This window comes from Microcebus murinus, chromosome 4 (genome assembly GCF_040939455.1).
Source record: "Microcebus murinus isolate Inina chromosome 4, M.murinus_Inina_mat1.0, whole genome shotgun sequence".
NCBI lineage: Eukaryota > Metazoa > Chordata > Mammalia > Primates > Cheirogaleidae > Microcebus > Microcebus murinus.
In genome coordinates this window covers 89,966,173-89,987,156 of record NC_134107.1, presented here as the reverse complement: position 1 = coordinate 89,987,156, position 20,984 = coordinate 89,966,173, and the positions used below count along the sequence as shown (strand labels likewise).

Sequence of the window (20,984 nt, the reverse complement as noted above, 5' to 3'; positions counted from 1 at the left end):
AATATAAAGTATTATATAGTATAATATTAGTGTCTTTTATATCTTATTCCTGATGAGTCTAGAAAAGTTTTAACAACTTTATCAATATTCCCAAAGAACCAGCTTTTAGTTCATTGATTTTCTTTATTGCTTTTATTTTCTATTTCATTAACTTACACTTTGATCTTGATTATTACCTTTCTTCTGTTTGTTTTGCATTAAATATTCTATTGTTTTTCTTAAGTTTCTTAAAGTGGAAGTTGAGGTAGTTAAGATCTTTTCTAATTCAGGTATTGAATAGCATAAATTTCTCCATAAGGACTACTTTAGTGGCATCCCACAAATCCTGATACATAGCATTTTCCTTTTTATTCAGTTGAAAACACTTTATAATTTCCCTTTTGATTTTTTCCTTGCTATATGGATTCTTTGAAAGCATATTTTTTAGTATGATAAGACGTTCTTATCTCATCTTTTATATTTCCTACTACAGACCTGAAGTCAGGTATTTCTCTAAGACTACAAACTAGGGACTTAGGGGCATTCATTACTACTAGGTCATCCTTCATTTCTAGGTCTTTTAATGGACATAGTAAGGAAAATATATCGTTAGAGACAAAACATGTCATGACTGAATTTATATTGATTTTTAATTCAGATTCAGAACTCCAGATATTTGTTTAACTTAACCAGTCTATGTTAACATTCATGCATTTCCTTTCTTTCATGTTGGGAATATCACTCTCAGTGACACTGGAAATGTAGGAATTAGAATATGACATAATTACTCACATTATAATGTATACACAAAAGTTTCAGAATAACAGTATCAACACTATCACTGCCAATATGATTACTAGAAATAGTTTTAAGTTTTCTTTGACAACCATTTTTTATCCTTGTAACATATCCCATTAGTGAAGTAGAGTCATATTACTACTGCTTTCTAAAGTTATTTGGAAGAGCTTTTTCTTATATGGTTATGCCACTGACTAGACACACATTTTGGTTAATTTGTTTCAATTTTATTTTTATAATTTTTAAAAATTTTTATTTGGTTTTATAATTATATAAATTATGTAAATTATGTAATATTTACATAGTTCAAGTTGAATCTATTAAAACAAGATATATTTAGAAAATTTTAGTTTTTATTTGTCTTCTCAACCCTGTTTTTTCCCTTTGTCATCAGTTACTTTTAAAAAATTTAATTTTTTGGTATAAGAATATATATATATCTTTCTTAGATAAACAGTAAAATGCTATATTCTTTTTCCACCCTACTTTTTTCACATTATATCTGTACAATCACTGCCTGCAAGTATATAGAGATATTTTTCTTTTCTTTCTATTGCTTCCTGGTAATTCATTGCTTATATACCATGGTTTATTCAGCAGTCCCTTGCTGATGAATGATTGATTACATTGTTTTCTCTCTTTTTTTAAATAAATGATGATCCTGCAGTCAAAAACTTTTTACTTTTTTTGGATATTGCCACATTTTCCCTTTGTAAGGGTTATACCATTTCCATTCTTACCAGTGATATAGAGGAGTACCTGTTTTCATACAGTCTCACTAATAATTTCTTGATAGGATGTACCAGAGTGCTCTTAATTTAAATTTCTATTAATGTGAAGTAAAGCTTGTATTTTAAATTATATGTTATGCTAAAGAAATGTGAATTATATTTATTGTGCTATGGAAACATAGGAAATGCATGATATAAAAACAAAAACTCATCAGTGCAGTATAGAAATAGAAAATTTTCTTTATGTAAAAATAAATGTTGAATTATTGTTTTAACTATATCAATTTTTTGAGGATGTGTAATTTAGATGTGTTAATGATAAAAGTGTCACTGAATTTTTCTTAAATTCCTGGCATTTGTACACAGATCATTTTATATCAGAATTATAAGAAGTGAAATTTTACTGAACTTTCAAACTTAACTCATTGGTTTTAAAGGGTCTTTTTCAATGAACTTTTGAGTATGAATTCCTTGTCCTCCTGCTATTTTTCCCCCTCACTGTGTTTTTATCCCCCTCTGTTTTGGATAAACACGTAAGTTCTTCATTTGTTATATAAAAGTAAGTTTATGGTTATGTTTATGCACCTGGATACTGAAATAGACTAATTCCTCTTGGACTTAGTAATTGTCTGCTTTTTATTAAAAGGAAAATAGGATGAAGACAGGAAGAGAAGATGAAGGAATCAGTAACCTCTTTTTATTTTTTAACCTCCAGCAAACACTGGACAGATGGAATAACTTTTAAGTGGAGCTACTGGTTCAATAATAGTCCTTTGATATATTTGTTTTGGAACTGTACAAACTTCAGACTGAGTATCAAGAATCTGTTGTGTGGAAATCTGGACTCTGTTTTCATTGGGCTGGTTATTTTATGAATGAGGAACCCAAGAGTGAAAGAGACTAAATGCCTACGGTTACACAGCAAGGGAGTATTAGAAATAGGGTTAGAGCCCAAGTTTTCAGTGTCACCACAATAGCCTTAATTTTTTCTTTCTCATACCTGGCCTTAAAAAGAAGACAGTGGATGAAAAAGAAGCCAGCATTATCATACAAAGGACATTCAAAAAGAATAGAAACAGTGCCTACTTGTTTTCTAAGGCATGGAAAATATGCACCTGGGAATGTGAGTAACATCTTTTAGTTCTGAGAGGAATGACCTTTGGGGAGAGAGCAGGATATTTGCCCTTAGGGATTGTGCTCCTGGGAATAATCACTTCATCTTGGTATAGGAGGTAGGGTAGAGTTACAGTTGGTGGGCTTAGGTAAACCAGCTCTGTGCTCTCAGGATCTAATGGAAATAATATGTAAAAAGGCTGACCTGCCAGCACTCTACACCCATCCCCAAATTAAACCTGCAGATTCAACCTCTTTCAAAAACTAATGGAAAAGCAATCCATCCTTCTTCCTTTCAGTGCTTGCCTCACTGTGTTATTATTTATTTACTTGTCTCTGGTTCTCCCAGTTCACCCTGTAGGCTAGTGACAGTAGTCCCTTCTGACTCACCCCTCGTGTAACTGGAACGTAACCACTCTGTGAAAACAAAACTCTCTTAGGGTAGAGGTCCTCAAAGTATGGTCCTAGCACCAGAAGCATCAGCATCAGCTGGAACATGTTAGAAATACTGATTATAGAGCCCTGTCCCATATTGAGTCAAAAATTCCAGGAGTAGGGCCCAGCATTCTGTGTTTTAATAAGCCCTGCATGTGGTTCTGATACGGGCTAAAATTTGACAACTAGTATCCTAGAGCATTCTCTAGGTTTAATTACTTAGAAGTGATTAAACCATAGCCAGGTGGGATAGTCCAGGGAATGAGATTCAGGGTAATAGAGTTAATTCCTTAGCAATACTAGGAGGGCAATTTCCAAGCCTCTTCAGAATTACTAAGTGTCTGGAGGGCTACTGCAGGCTCTGGTGGCCCAAGACAAAACAAACAAATGGTAAACAACAGCAAGCTGAGTTTTGAATGTTGTAGGCATAGATTAAACCTTAGTTCTCAGTACAGAAATGAAGTCATTGTTGAACAATATACTATCTATGTTTCGCTGTATTTGTACTACGTAAACCTGGATTTAACTCTGCCCAATAAAAAATAAATAAAATGGTTTTTCAGCCTATCCCTTTTTTATCTGCTTTACCTCCCACGTAGAGGCAGTGAAACAGATAAAGTTAGTAGTTTTTCCTACTTGCCAGGCATAAATTGTTACTTGCTGTTTCCCAGGAGGAGGGTCTCTTTCCATAGCTATTTTTAAATATATATTCTAGGTTTGGGGCCAGTGAGGAGCTAGGAACTGTAATATCTTAAGGAAGAAAAAGATTATTCTGAGGCCACAGGGAGGCAAATGTTTTCATAAAGCAAGTGACCCTCTAGGCTCCTGCAGGTTTCTAGAAAAATCTTTCTAGAAAAGACTAGGGGTTCGGAAGTTTTATGGTGCTGCTGCTGTGTGATGGAGAACTACTGCTACAAGTAGTAACAGCCACTGTTTTTGAGCACAGATGTGTTCTAGATGTGCTTAGCTAAATGCCTTATTTGCATTATCTTATTTAATCCTCACAACAATCCTGAAAGGTAAACATTAATACTTCCATTCGACAGACCAGTAAAATGCAGTTTAAAGGGCTTACTCAACTGCCCAAAGTCACAGTCTTAAAGCAGCAGACCAAGTTTCAAACTGAAGTCTATCTAACTCCTAAATTTATGCTCTTAATCCTCATTTCCTAGCACTGCTTCCCCACACTTCAGCCCTAGACACTTCTAAGGTCTATTTGCCTCTCTTTGCCTTTATTTTATTTTATTTTTTTTTAGGCTGGTTAAATAGTTTAATGACCTAAGTTGAGGGTAGAAATCATACATTCTTAATAATATCAATTTTTTTCTTTTCTTTTTTATTTCAGCATATTATGAGGGTACAAATGTTAAGGTTACATATATTGCCCTTGCTCTCCCTCCCCCCTTGAGTCAGAGCTTTAAGTGTGACCATTCCCCAGACAGTGCGCCTGGCACTCATTATGTATGTATATACCCATCCCCTCCTTCCCCCTGCCGCTTGCCCAACACCTGATAAATGTTATTCCTATATGTCCACTTAGGTGTTGATCAGTGAAACCAATATGCTGGTGAGTACATGTGGTGCTTGTTTTTCCATTCTTGGGATAATTCACTTAGTAGAATGGGTTCCAGCTCTATCCACGAAAATACAAGAGGTACTATATCACCATTGTTTCTTAAAGCTGAATAGTACTCCATGGTATACATATACCACATTTTATTAACCCACTTATGTATTAATGGGCACTTGGGTTGTTTCCACAACTTTGCAATTGTGAATTGTGCTGCTATAAACATTCAAGTGCAGGTGTCTTTTTTGTAGAGTGTCATTTGTTCTTTTGGGTAGATGCCCAGTAATGGGATTGCTGGATCACTTGTACCGCTTTAAGGTAGCTCCATGCTGCTTTCCACAGAGGTTGAACTAGTTTGCAGTCCCACCAGCAGTGTAGGAGTGTTCCTGTCTCCGCATCCATGCCAACATTTATTATTTTGGGACTTTTTGATAAAGGCCATTCTTACTGGAGATAAGTGATACCTTGTTGTAGTTTTGATTCGCATTTCCCTGATGATTATAGATGTTGAGCAATTTTTCACATGTTTGTTGGCCATTATTCCATCTTCTTTTGAAAAGTTTCTGTTCATGTCCTTTGCCCACTTTTTGATAGGGTTGTTTGATTTTTTTCTTGCTGGTTTCCCTGAATTCTAAATAGATGCTAGTTATCAGCCCCTTATCGGATGTGTAGCATGCGAAAGTTTTCTCCCATTCTGTAGGTTGTCTGTTTGCTCTCATGACTGTTTCTTTGGCTGTGCAGAAGCTTTTTAGTTTGATCAGATCTCATTTATTTATTTTTTTTGTTGTTGCTGTGATCGCCTTCTTTGCCTTGAATGTATTTCCTCTCTGTTTCTTTACTTAGATAATTACCTCCAGGCTCAATTCAGTTTATGCCTTGTGATACCATTCTTGGCTACATTTTCTATCTTCCCTCCCCAAGCTCCCCCCATTAAAATGACCAAAAATGATTTTTCATTTAAGCTCTGTTATATCTCCCTTACCACACACGTAACATAATCATTTTTCTAGATGCTTGTCTCTCAATGGCCAATGACTACCTCATAGCCAGATTTAGCTTCTTACGTTCTTTTCCTGATAACTCCAGCCTAAATTTATAATTCCCCTCTATGACCTTACAATCTTACAAATTTAGAACTGGAATGGATTTAACAAAAATATAATGAAGACTTAACTCATATCTTAAAGGACCAGGCATTAAAAAAACACTGTTTACAGCAGTAAAAAAAACAGACAGAAACCCTTGACCTTGTAGAGTTTACATTCATGTTCCAATCTGATACACATTAACCCAAATTGTAATTCATATCTAGGTCTCCCATTCCTCCCCATTCCATATTTTACTGCTAGTAATTGATAAGCTAGAAGTAAATCTCATTCCCACTGAATTGTAGTTTAGGATTCTTTTTGCTATAAGATAGTGACTCTTCCTAATAGTGCTTGCTTTATCTCATTAGATTGTTAGCACCATGAAGGCAGAGACCCTGATTTGTTCCGGTAATGTTTTGGGTCCATTTTACCCTGGTTCCAGAAGGGAAGAAGGCTTACTTCCTATCCCCTTTTTTGTTTTCTACTCTTTCAGAAAGCTGTCTACTTAGCATCATGGTTGGACAAAAAAAAAAAGGAGAATAGAGATTAGGCAGCTCAAATGTAGTTAATTTGAATCTGTTTTTGTGGAATACTGACTCTCCTTGCAAATGACCAGAGTTGAGGTCAGTGGAGAAACATTTTCTGAAGAGTGAGAATGAAACTTCTACTGGAATTTAATTGTATTCTTCTTAAAGATTTACTCTCACATTTTCTCCCATCTTCTAGATTCAGAAACCTCTGGAATTTATTTATAATATAATGTTATTGGAAATGATAGAGTTCGTAGAGCACTTTCCCACTAAACTCTCTCTCCAGGGAGGCTTCTATGACAGGAAAATTTGCTTTAGCACTTGTACTGAATGGTCAGAGAAAGCACCTTATAGCATTGGATTAAAATTTTCAGGTCATGTGTATTTGCTCAGCTCCATCAACACAGAGGCAGTGAATACTTTCTGCCTTGTTAATTTTAGCTGTGTGAAAAATGACTTATAATGTGGTTCGGTTGTAGTTAAACTGTCAATTTTTATTTTGTCTAGCACTTAACATGTGAGATTCACACTTTAACATGCAACAGCAGTTATATATATATAAGTATTCCATTATTGATAACATTTTTAAAAATTTTGAGTAAAATTGAAATTAAGATATTTGTTATTTAGCACTAAATTGTGATTATTGTGATAATCCCTTGATAATTTAAACATGAGGGAAAAATGTTTGAGAATGATGAAATCTCAAAGTGCTGTGATCATAGGCATGAGCCACTGTGCCCAGCCTATATTCAGTTTTTTGAAAGTTTTTATCATGAAGGGATGTTGAATTTTATCAAATTCTTTTTTAGCATCATTGAAACAATCATATGGTTTCTGTCCTTAATTGTGTTGCTATGACATATCATATTTATTTATTTGCATATACTGGATTCTCCTTCCATCACTAGGATGAATCCTACTTAATCATGATGGATAGTCCTTTTAATATATTGTTGAATTCAAATTACCGATATTTGTTTAGGATTTTTGCATCTATGTTCATCATAGTTATCTTTTTGTTATTGTTGTGTCTTTGTCTGGTTTTAGTATCAGGGTGATACTGGCCTCATAGAATGAGTTTGGGAGTGATCCTTCCACTTCCATTTTCATGAAATAGTTTGAGTAGAATTGGTATTGGTTCTTCTTTAACTGTTTGGTAGAATTAGCAGCCTCAATTTCATTTATTTCTGTGCTGATCTTTATTATTTATTTTATTTAACATCCACCAAAAATAATTTGTTCTTTTTTTTCTCTAATGATTTAATTTGAAATAAGCTTATCAAAAACAAGAATATGCTTAAAAATTTATTTCAATGCCTCTAATGAGGTTTTTTTCTTTAAGAAACTTTAGTCAACTCATTGCTGTGATTTTCTTTTAAAAAAATATCTTAAAGCAAGTATTGATTGTGTGATTCTTCCCTATCCTGAAGTGTACTGAAGATATTTGGCAGGAACGTAGCTAAATGTTCCTATCAAAGCTACCTCTTTTCTATTAGTTGTGAATTAACTCATGTTTATATCAACCTGAATATTGACATTTTGGCATAAATGACCTGGAAGTAGTAGATAACTTAAGTCACTTCCTAGAGTACACTACCTTGAGGACTTTGTAATTCAGAAGTATAATATGATATTTCTAGATTTCCTAATTAGGAGCTAGTAGGTGATATTTTTCAATGCAGATCCAGAAATTATAGATATAACTACCTTTAATCAGGTATAATTCTTTTTTTTTCATTTCAATGTATCATTATATAATTATTACCTAAACCAAACTACTCAAACTACTGGAGTGTTCAGTCAGCATATTGGTGACTTGGTTTATTATTGAATTAGTAAACAAACTAACATAGAACCCTATCGCATTGTAATTACTACATATATGTAAATTTCCTTGAGCAGCTTGAATATGTTCATCATTCAAGAAGGTGACCCAAACTAATTTGACTTAATTGATAATGAAGCTAAGAGGTATGTTTAAGTCAACAGACAACACAAAAGTGACCAAATTGGTTTGGAGATTTCTCCATTTTTAGTCGGGATCTGTTTCTGTTTCATTCTTTTATAATGAAAAAGAGCTATTCACAAAGGCTGCCATTTTCACTGGGCTATTTAAAGTTCTAAAACTCAGACTTTTCTGATTAATGGTCTTGCATCATTGTACATAATTTGTGCATAAATTATTTCTTTTTGAAGTCCTGGCCAGGCGTGGTGGCTCACGCCTGTAATCCTAGCACTCTGGGAGGCTGAGGGGGGCGGATTGCTCGAGGTCCGGAGTTCGAAACCAGCCTGAGCAAGAGTGAGACCCAGTTTCTACTATAAATAGAAAGAAATTAATTGGCCAATTAATATATATAGAAAAAATTAGCTGGGCATGGTGGTGCATGCCTGTAGTCCCGGTTACTCGGGAGGTTAAGGCAGTAGGATTGCTTGAGCCCAGGAGTTTGAGGTTGCTGTGAGCTAGGCTGCCGCCACGGCTGACGCCACAGCACTCACTCTAGCCTGGGCAACAAAGTGAGACTCTGTCTCAAAAATAAATAAATAAATGAAATAAAGTCCTTAGAAACAGTGCTCATAAGATCTTGTTCCCACCTTTATCTTATAATGTCTTATCAAGTGCCTTGTACTAAGTGAATTCCTAATAGATATAGAACAATTTTTGTGTCAAGGTTATGAGGAAGTTATGTAGTTACTCCCTTCTTTGGAAATAATATCTCTTTGTGTATGTATCTCATTCTATTAGTGTAACTCTGTTTATTAGTGTCCTTCTCTGTCCTTCACTCCCTCTGCCATTCTGTCTTTACTATTGTCATTTAATATTTATTTTCCTTGGTCTTTAAATATTAGCATCATTGTTGATATAAGTTCCAGTCAGCATATTGATTATAATTTAAAAGTGCTCTTTTGTGTATTTATTTCTTGCTTTTAAGCCCTTGCTCAATCTGTTTATCTAACCATTTGTCCATCTATCCTATCAAGCCCTTATCCTATCTTAGTTCATTTTGATCCTGGTATTAACATTTTCACTAGGCTCTGTTCTCATAATACAAGTTAGAATTCAGACTATATATGAGCTACATTAGTAGTCCCCAACCTTTTGGCACCATGGACTGGTTTCATGGAAGACAATTTTTCCACAGACCAGGGGTGGATTGCCGGAAGGGGGGCATGGGGGGGGGCAGTGGTTTCTGGATGATTCAAGCATATTATATTTATTGTTCAGTCAAACCTCTCTGCTAATGATAATCTGTATTTGCAACTATTCCCAGTGCTAGCCTAGTATCACCACCTCAGTTCTACCTCAGATCATTAGGCATTATTAGATTCTCATAAGGAGCATGCAACCTAGATCCTTCCCATGTACAGTTTACAGTCGAGTTGGTGCTCCTATGAGAATCTAATGCCACAGTTGATCTGACAGGAGGTGGAGCTTATGCAGTGATGGGAGGATGGGGAGCAGCTGTAAATACAGATGAAGCTTCACTCACTGGCCCTGGCCCGCCACTCACCTCCTGCTGTGCAACCCAGTTCCTCAGGGCTTGGGGACCTCACAGCTACATGATTCATTATTTATCATTGAAGTTAATTTGGAAGTGGAAGTATAATTCATATTGCATAGAACCATATCATGTTATAATCACTATATATAGTTTTCCTTGGTAATTGGAATGTGATTTTATCAAGATGATGACTACTGAAATTTAATACTTTCTCTTGCTTAATCCCATCAGCATGACAGATAATTGCTTTAGACTAGATTTCCAAATAATACACTTTTAATGCTGAGATGTCCGAGATAGTCATGAATATCTAATAGATAGGTTTGTATTGTTGAATCAGACAGAGCTTTGATGTTGATAGTGGTTTTTATAATTTCATTTCAATAGTCATCTTTTTGTTCCAAATTACTTCTGGTCTAATTTATTTTCTAAGATTCACCGGGGCTTACACAGGTAATATAGAGAGTTCTAACTTGTATGTCATAACCAGGTAGGGTAAAACAGATGCTAGAACCTGCTCGAGTTAATGAATTCAGCTTACTCCTAGACAGTGTATGTGCTGTGGTCATTGGTACTGTGTATCTGGAAGGTTAATTTGATAAAGTAAGTAGTATAGTTTGGAGAAAAGAGAGAGCAAGAAAGTAGAGTCCAGTTAGGAGTTCACTGTAAACTATAGGATAAACGTGAGGACCTGGAGTCAAGAAATTCATTTTTTAGTTAAAATCTCCTTAAAACATAAGTGATTTTCTGGATTTTATGTGGTGAGCAAAAGAGGGAAGAGTCAAAAGTAACACTAAGACCCTCATTTATTGCTGGTGGGAATGTAAACTGGTACAGCCACTATGGAAAATAGTTCGGTGGTTCCTTAGTAAGGTAAACATAGAATTACCATATGATCTAGAAGTTCCACTCCTGCATATATATTCAAAAGAACCAAAAACAGATGTTCAAACAAAAATATGTATACAAATTCTTATAACACCACTATTTATAATACTCCAGAGGTGGAAAAAACCCAAATGTCTATCAACTAATGAATGGATAAACAAATGTGTTATATCCATACAATGGAATATTATTCGGTAATAAAAAGGAATTAAGTATTGATACATACTACTACATGGATAAACCTTGAAAACATTATGCTAAGCAAAAGAAACTAGACATAAAAGGATACATATTATATGATATAAAATATCTGGAATAGGCAAAGCCATAGAGACAAAATGACGTTAGTAGTTGCCAGAAGCTGGGCGAAATGGCAAATGGGGAGTTTTTTTACCTTAATTTACCTAAATTTTACCTTAATAGGTAAAATTTTTCCTTTAGGGGTGATGAAATATTCAGGAACTAAATAGTGATAATGGTTATACAACATTGTTAATGTACTAAATGCCACCGAAGTATACATTTTAAAATGGTCAAAATGAGGATTTTTATTTTATATGCATTCTATAATTTTTTAAAAGAATATAGCTGGGCATAGTGGCTCACACCTGTAATACCAGCACTTTGGCAGGCTGAGGCAAGAGGATTGCTACAGACCAAGAGTTTGAGACCAGCCTGTGTAACATAGCAAGACCCCGCTTCTACAAAAAATGAAATAAAATAGAAACTCAAAATTAAGCTAATTTAAAAAAAAAAGCAACACTAAAGCAAGAATCACAGACTTAAATGCTTTCAGGGTGCTGAGAAGTGTAGTAGACAGAATAAAGAAGTGGCAGAGAGGGAATGTGGTGAACGGGGCATTCAAAATCAAAGTTTTTGAAAACTGTATTTGGGCCAAATAAAATATAACTGTGGGCTGTAGTTTTCACATCTACTAGAAATTGAGCTGAGCAATTAGACTCAAATTTCCACAAGAGTAGAGAATAAATCTAACTTATTTACCCAGTATCTTAATTTAGCACAATGCCTAGCCAATATATTTAGATGCTTAGCAGGTGTTTATTAGATGAAAAATAAAAAATAACTAAATAAAGTCTGGGCAGTAAGGCTATATTCTTTTTCTCTTGTCAATTTTATCTCCAGCTCACCACCCACAACTAATCAATTTACAGATTTTAATAATCTGTATTTTTTATGCTTTCTTCTATCTTTCCTATCCCTTTTCTCATTGCCAACTTGGGTATGCAATGTTTCTTACCTGTATTAATAACTTCCTAATGGTCTCTCCTTCCTTTAGGTTGTCCTCTATTTTCTTCAGTGTACACATTGAATATCCTTGATCCAAAATGCTTGAAATGAGAGTGTTTGGGATTTTTGGATTTTTTTTTATTTTGGAATATTTGCATATACAAAATAAGAAATCTTGGGGATGAGACCCAATTCTAAACACAAAATGCATTTATATTTCATATATACTTTATACACATAGCCTGGAGGTAATTTTATACATTTTTTTATAATTTTGTAATGAAACAAAGTTTGTGTACATGAGGTTAGGTGTGGAATTTTTACTTGTGGTGTCATGTTGATGCTCAGAAAGTTTTGAATTGGGGAGCATTTTGGATTTCAGTTTTTTGGATTAGGGATGTTCAACCTGTATTACAAAACACAGTGTCCTGCTCAGAATCCTTGAGTACCTTTAAATAAAGTCTAAGTCCGTTAGCATGGTAGGAAAAACATCCATGATCTGGCCCCTTCCACATCTGCTGCTGATCTTCCTCAGGTCTTTAAAATCCAGCCTTTCTGAATTTTCCAGTTACCAAAGCACAAGGTGCATTTTTGACATGTTCTTCCTTCTACTTTACAGTACCCTTCAGGCTTTATTTATCTGTCTGTCCATCCTTTAAGACTTTGGTTTCTTCAAGAAACTTTCCTAACCAATCCAGTCTCAGAGGTGGACTCCTGGTTTTGCTCCTCTCTGTGACACAGTGCTCTGCATTTCTTTTATTACACTTGCCTTACTGGTTTATCATTGTGTTGTTTGATTTCCCTATTTGATTTCTAACTCTTTTGAGGCCAGGGACCAAATCTATTTCCCATGCCTGGCACATGGCAGGTACTCAGGAGAGGCAGCCCTTATCACTATTACAAATAATTTGTTATGTGGTGATTGTATGTTTTATGAATGTTGAATGAGAATATTTAAGAAATATAAAGCAAAATATAATTTGCTAGATGTCATATAAGAGATGCCAAGCAAGGATTTAGTGGAGAAAAAGTTTTCAAAGAAGAGTATCTCTGTGACTGACTTTGCAATATAAGGGAAAAGTTGAATAGTTTCAACAGAGACTGTGAAGCCCACAAAACCTAAACTATTTATTGTCAGACTCTTACCCACTTTGAGATGTGGGTAAATTTAGGGGAGATAGATTATATTCAGTTATTCAATAATTATTGAACAGTGACTATGTGCTAGCTACTATACCAGGCTTTGAAGTTATCCAGAGCCTATCTAGTATTTGTCATCATAATCTCTAATTGATTACTACTTACAAAAAAAAATTATAAGAAGTATTTTTACTGTATTTTAGTTTATTTTCTTTTGTAATATACTAGGGAACAACACCAACTCTAAAACTGTACCTAAAAGTAGACTTACTTTTAGAATGAATGTTAGTAATAAATATTAAGAAATATTACTGTGGCCAGGTTTCATGAAAGCTATTATCTAGTTTTAGTAAAAAATGATTAAAACTCCTATTTGCCTTTCAGAAAAATGTTAATATGTAAGAAGCAGGCAGCAATTTAATTCTTATGTTCTACTTATATTTGTTGGATCATTTTAGAGCTGTATTAATTATAACTTGGAAATCTTAATCAGGCTATATTAAGAGGCTAAATAGATTGTAATCTTATACCCTCCCATTTCCATACTCTAAAAGTCTAAAAATAATCATATCTACATTGTCCTCAAAATAAAAATAAACGCTTCAGTATCACATAATTGAAAACTAATATTTTTAAGTAGAAAACGCTAATTAAGATTGTAATTTTAAAAAAACAAAGGTTATTTGAGTTTTTTCCCTTCTATGAAAGATTTATTTCCTTGAAATTATGTGAGTGCTGAGATCTTTACTTTTATTCTAGAGTACTGCATGAATTTTTTTTAAACCAACACTCAGTTTGCCAAAGTCTTCAGGCATCTCTTGCCATACTCATATGTATATCTTTAAAATGACAGATGGATAAAACCACACAGAAAAAGAAAATTGTTTTAATTTCATTGTGGATGCTCCCTGATACCACCACCAAATCTACTTATGTGAAAGTATTATCGTGAGGAGAAAAATGAGTTATTATGTATGAAAATCCTTTGGAGTTGCTATTTAAAAATAGTCTAATCTTTGGCCTAGGCCAAACTCAAGCAAAAAAAGATAAATTTCTAATTGCTTCAGATTAGTGTTTATTTGTAAACATTAAAATGTCTTAGAAATATTATTTAAACCAAAGATCAGCAAAGTTGGCCTAGATAGGCAGCTTGTTTATATAAATAAAGTTTTATTGGAACATAGCCACACCTGTTTACTTATGTATTCTCTGTGACTGATTTTGCAATACAAGGGAAAAGTTGAATAGTTTTGACAGAGACTGTATAGCCCACAAATCCTAAACTGTTTATTGTTTGACCCTTTGAGTAACAGTTTGAGGATCCCTAGTTTAAACCATCCTGCTATCTGATGGATTAATATTATAGTTAAAAAGCAGTTATTTCTTGAATAACTAAACCAAAATGCAAAAGATGATTTTTTCCCCTTGCAAAGTTTTCCTATTATGCAATAAAAAATTAAAGCTATAAAATGCTATTTTAGTCATTCTTTAATTTATGCATTGCTTGCTAGCCTTGCCCTTATTCAGTTTTGACAAGAGCAAGTGAAGCTTTATTCTCATTTTCTACAAATTTGAAAATTGCTACATACTAAAAGATCTTGTTATACCTTCTCCCACTCCCCCAACTCAAAGAATTTGAGAGAGAAATAGTTTTTCTCTGTGATAGTGAATGTGGGCCTTTTCTTCTCTCTCTGCTCCAATTCCAGTCTATAATATCAAACACAGAAATTCCCTTTCCCTTTTCTTTCAAAGGATTCTGATTCATTTACTTGCCTTGTTATTCACCTATAGGTCTCTTAAAGTTATTATACGATATGTGCTTAATCAGTAATCAGTGAGCATAATAGAATTCATTTCTTAAAAGAGGTAACTATAGCTGAAAAAATAAATAGGAAATGATGGAATAACTCTCAGAATTTCACCTTAGCTGAAGTAGAACTACAAGCTACTTATACTTACGTTGAATACACTATTGTAGAATTTTAGAATGTTAAAACCAGAATCTGTTGTAGACTCATAATGGAGTAATGCTTCTCAAACTTCAACATGCATTAGAACAGCGGCCCCCAACCTTTTTAGCACCAGGGAATGTTTACATGGAACACAACTTTTCCACGGATCAGGGGGTGAAGGGAGATGGTTTCAGGATGATTCAAATGCATTACATTTAATTTGCACTTTATTTCTATTATTACATTGTAATATATAATGAAATAATTATACAACTCACCATAGGTTGGGGACCTTTGTGTTAGAATAACCTAAATGACTTGTTAAATTACAGAATGCTGAGCCAACCCTGCAGAGTTTCTGATTCAGTAAGTCTTAGGTGGGCCTGAGAATTTGCCTGTTTTAGAAGTTCTCTATTAATAATAATGATGATGATGGTCAGGGGCCCACACAATGAGAATGACTGTAATAGAGGAAGGGATGGCTGACCACTCAGGCATTATCTCAGAGCTGTCAGGATAGCATATGGTCCTCATACTCTTGGTGTACCCAGAAGAGATGTGACACTGTGACCCATACTATTCAAACCCAAGAAGCCAGAATCCCCATTCATTATAGTTGCCAGGTGAACCAGATAGTTGGGGTGACAGGTCATGGCCTCTTACACCATATACTTTGATGAAGACTCTGACAAGTTTTTATTCCTTGAGCTCCTCTTTTAATTAGACTAATAAAGAAATATCTCTTAGTTCTTTTGTTATTGTTATTACTGTTGTTTGGTTTTTATTTTATTTCAACTCTGGGTTATTTCACTGAGACGACTGTCAAAAATGCTAAGCTACAGTTATGCTTTAGGATAGGATTGCACTGTCCAAAATAGTTAATCATATCCATTATCTGTTTCCCTCTTTTCAATGATCTTAATTCCACCTTTTGGTATATGTTATTTTAGTTAGTCCCATATTCAAATTATAAAAAGAATTTAAAGACTTTATAGTCCTCCATTACTTTACAGATGAGGAAACCGAAGCAACCAGATAACTTGACATATTACACTACTCTGAGCAAAAAAGGCTCAGATTAGTCCCCACAGCCAAGTCATTAAGTCCTAGACCACTGAACTCAGTTACCATGAGTAGAGGAGGGAGTTGAGCCCATGTGAAGTGCTTGTCCATTTGAAAGTCTACATGGAATTTTTAAAAGTACATATTTTGAAACCATACTTGTAAATCACCTTCACTTAATAGCAGTATAATTTTGACTACTGCAAATAGCAACAAATCTGTAAAATGAGCGATAACACCTTATCTCAGAGCTGATTGTTTCTCTATTGTTTATACCTTTCCTTCTTTACCAGCTGTACTGCTTTTAAATGTGTTGAGCTGCTAAAAATAAGCAGAGTCCCTGCCTTCAGTTCTTCACTTCTGATTCTTTCACTCTCAAACCCCAGGCCATTTGAGTTCTGCCCTCACCATTCTCCTGGAATTGTTTTTTTGAAGGTCCTAATGACCAATTGATAACTTTTTCCTCAGACATCTTCTCAGCCCTTAGCTCATTATCCCCCTACCAGTTTCAGCACTCTAGACCACCACTGCCTTTTATCCTTCTTTTTCTGCTACTTTATTCAGCAGTCTCCATCTTGTTCATAAATTCTCTTCCCTTCATGTATTCAACTTACATCTTTTCCCAAGTTGTGTTTCTACCTTACTTCTTATTCTGTGTTCCTTCCCTGGCAGTTCTAACCATTCTCAGAATGTTATTTATCCACCTGTCTTTGCATGACAGCTCTACTTATGACATCTCTTCCAACTGCTAGGTACCTACCTGACTGATTTTCCCATACCACCTAGTCCACTGATAATTTCAGACTGAGTACCTTTTCAGCTGAGCTCATCTCTTTTTCCTGAGCCACAATAGACTTTCCCTTCTTTGTTCTTCATCTTTGTTAATCTCTAAAATGTAGAGATGTTCCTCTATTTACAATGGGGTCATATCCTGATAAACTCATCATTAAGTTGAAAATATCATAAGTCAAAAACACAGTTAATTCACCTAATCTACCCCAAGAAAATATCTAAATTCAAAATCTGAAGTATGGTTTCTACTGAGTGTGTATCACTTCTGCACCATTGTAAAAATCAAAAAAATCATAAGTTGAACCATTGTAAGTTGAGGACCACCTGTATGTGGAAATACAGAGGACCTAGATTGTCCTAAGCAGTCTCAAAAAAGAAAAAGTTGATGGACTTACACTACCAAATTTCATGATTTACTTTAAAGACAGAACAGTAAAACAATGTGGTTGTAGCATAAGAATCAACATATAGATCAGTGCAACAGAATAGAGACCCTAGAAATAGACCTATGTTTTATGGTCATGTAATTTTTAACAAAGGCACCAAAGCAATTCACTGAGGAAGGGAAATTCTTTTGTACAAATGGTGCTGGAATAATGAGGTATTTATGTAGAAAAACAAAATGAACCTCAACCTCTACCTTATTCCATAAACCAAAAATAATTTGAGATTAATCATAAACTTAACTGTAAAGACAAAATCATATGTATTTTAGTAGAACACATAGGAGAATATCTTCATGACTGAGGTATAGGTGAAGGTTTCTTAGAAAGGTCATAGAAATTAAACACTATATGAAAAAAACTAATGAACTAAACTTCATCAATTATAAAATATAACACTTTTGTCAATAATACAGTTAAGAAATTATACAGGCAAGTGACAGACTGGGAGAAAATATTTTCCAAAACATATACCTGACAAATCACTGTATACCACCACAGTGTAACCAGGATAAATAAAAAAATTTCTATAACTTGATAGATAATATGTGTATAATAACACATAATTCAGTTCAAGTTTTTAAAAGAATCAGCAAAAGATTTGAAGACATTTTACCATTTTACCAACTCTGCTTACCTTGGGAGGCCAAGACAGGAGATCTCTTGAGGCCAGTATACAAACACACGTATGTATACCTCAAACTAGATTGAGGTATACATACGTGTGTTTGTCATAAAACCATTTCAACTTTCCTTTATGTTTCAAAATTTTCATAATAAACTGTTAAAGACTACTGTGTGGTGAATAGATTAGGGGATTAGTTAGGACAAAGTGCCACTGCATTAAGAAATTTGTTTTTCAAGATCAGCCTAGTTAGGCTGATCTTGAAAAAAAAAAATAACAAATTAGCCAGGTGTGGTGGCATGTGCCTGTAGTCCCACTCGGGTAACTGAGGCAGGAGGATTGCTTGAGCTCAGGAGTTGGAGGTTACAGTGAGCTGTGATTGTGACACTGCCCTCCAGCCTGGCACCAGAGCAAGACCCTGTTTTTAAATGAATGAATGTACAGATAGAAGAACAGATAGATGATAGGTATAATAAAGCAAGTATAGTAAAATATTAATGGTAGAAACTAGGTTGAGGTATACATACGTGTGTTTGTCATAAAACCATTTCAACTTTCCTTTATGTTTCAAAATTTTCATAATAAACTGTTAAAGACTACTGTGTGGAGAATAGACTGGGGGATTAGTTAGGACAAAGTGCCACTGCATTAAGAAATTGTAGAGTTTTATTTTTCTTGACCAACTATAAGCTATAATTTTATAAAACTGGGTCCTATATTTGATTGTTTGACTGATCTGTGGAATTTGATCTGTTACAGGGAAAGTCCTTCTGCTAGCATCGACACATGCACATTTCTGTCATCATTTGTGTGCTCCAATAGGACTCTGCTGATTGATGGCCGGGTAGAACTCAAAAGAGGCCTCCAGAGGCAGGAACGGCATCTTTTCCTATTCAATGATCTATTTGTTGTGGCCAAAATCAAGTAGGTAGACTGTACACTCTCTCCTGGTTTTTATTATAAAATTACATTTCCACTAACAAGGATACACTTTCTACTCAATGATTATTGTTAAGAATGCCTAGCCTCTATTACTATACCTAATATCTGAAATGAGTTTTATGTTTATTTCATGTTTTGCAAAAAAAGCTTCAATTTTTTATTCATTCAACAAGTGTCCATTTAGTGCCATGCCCTGAATAAATGTAGGAAATGCAGTGAAGAATGTGATGGGTGGTCCTTGCTCTTTGGTAGCTTACATTCAAATGTGGGAGCTTACCTTCTTGTGTAGTGGGTTTGGCGTGGGGGGAATGACAGATTGTGGTTAGTGCTATGAACAAAATAAGGTGCTGGGTTAAGTAAAAGATAGGGTATATGTTAGGTAGGTATAGGCAGGGGCAAAAATCATTGAAGGATAAAAAGCAAGTAGCCATTTAGATAGATGTCATGATGAGCATTCTATTAATAAATAGAGGGAACAGGTACAAAAGTGATGGGGAGAGCTTGGTGCTTGGGGAAGTTAAAAGAAGGCCTGTGTAACTGGGGCATAATGAGCAAAGTAGAGTGATAGGAATTAAGATTAGTGAAGTAGACAAAGGTTAGGTTATCAGGACCTTTGTAGGCTATATTAACGATCTCTTGCTTTATAGCAAATTACCCAAAAACATAACAGCTTAAAATTATAAACATATATATTTTCTGAGTCAGGAATCTAGGAGTGTTTCACTGGGTGGTTCTGGCTCACAGGGCCTCATGCGTACCCTCAAGCTTGATGGTCATGGTTACAATTATCTCAAGGCTTAACTAGAACTGGAGAATCTACTTCCAAGCTCACTTATGTGGTGCCAGCAGTCTCAGTTCCTCGCTGGCTGTTGGCCAAAGGCTTCCTCTCCATGTGGGTCTCTCTACCGGGCTGCTCATAATGGTAGTTGCTTTTTCCTTCAGCATGAAAGATCCAAGAGAGTGAAAGAGAGACTAGGCCATTGAAATAGCACCCAAAATAGAAACCACAGTCTTTTATAACCTAATTTTGGAAGTGATGTACTGTCATTTCTGATGTATGTGATTGGCCACACAGAACAGCCTTGGTACAGCTTGGAAGAGAACTATACAAGGGTGTGACTATCAGGAATTAAGGATCATTGGAGCCAATCTTGGAGACTTGGTACCACAAAGGCTATCATAAGGACTTAGGATTTTATTCTGAAGGGTTTTAATTAGGGGAGAGGCATAATGTGATTCATATTTTTAAAACATAATTCTGCCTCATGTTATTTAGATAATGGATTGGAGGGTAGGCAAGAGTGGAAGCAAGGATACTAGATAGGAAATTATTGTGGTAATCCTGATGGGAGATAATGAGGGTTTTATATGAGGAAATGATAGTTAAGAGGAAGATAATAGACATATCTGGAATATATTAATACTTTGGAAGTACCAAAGAGGAATCACTTTCTGCTCAACACTAAATACCAGTGCAGTTAACACCCAACCTAGAACATAGTGGCTGCTACTTGCTCTGTTTCCCATTCTCCTTATTTATGAAACATCAGGAAAAGTAAAAGTATTTTAACAAATCTAATCTCATGAAAGAGATTTGTAGTCACTAGAGAATAGTAAACACTTTTTTCTACTACCCACACTCACACACCGAAGTTATTCAGTATCATAAATAAGACATGGACGAGGCTAAATAATTTTGCAAAACACTATATTTAAATCTGAGTGGTGTTAATAACAATTGAAAACTAGCATTTATTAGGATTTTATTGTATGTTAGGTATTCTTCCAAAGACTTATAAATGTTCTATGCGGTATGTATTTTCCTCATTTTACAAAAGAAATTGATACTCAGAGAAATTGACTTCCTCAAGATCGCAGAGTAATTAGTTGAACCCACATTTGAACCTAGATCTATCTTATTTCAAAGTCCATTCTTTTAACCCATATGTTGTCTGCTGCCTCTATTACTTAACTCTTTCTTTTCTTATGGATTTGATAGAAGATTCCTCAACCATATGTTTTTTTTACCATTAAATCAGTCTTTCGTTTGTGATGAGTAAAATTGTCCAACTAACTATTCATTTAGTGAGAAATGCTATAGATTGTTTAGTGAACTTTTCAAAAGTAAAGGCAAACATAAAGATA

General features: G+C 34.7%; 1 protein-coding gene across 1 annotated transcript in view; it reads left to right on the top strand.

The window, feature by feature from the left end:
- The window catches only part of ARHGAP20 (Rho GTPase activating protein 20), a 96,203-nt gene that overhangs the window by 22,808 nt on the left and 52,411 nt on the right, over positions 1-20,984 (top strand). Inside the window, exon 3 of the mRNA XM_012773758.3 lies at positions 18,657-18,821. Within this exon, the coding sequence (XP_012629212.2) occupies positions 18,657-18,821 (165 nt within the window). The remainder of the gene's footprint in view (positions 1-18,656; positions 18,822-20,984) is intronic.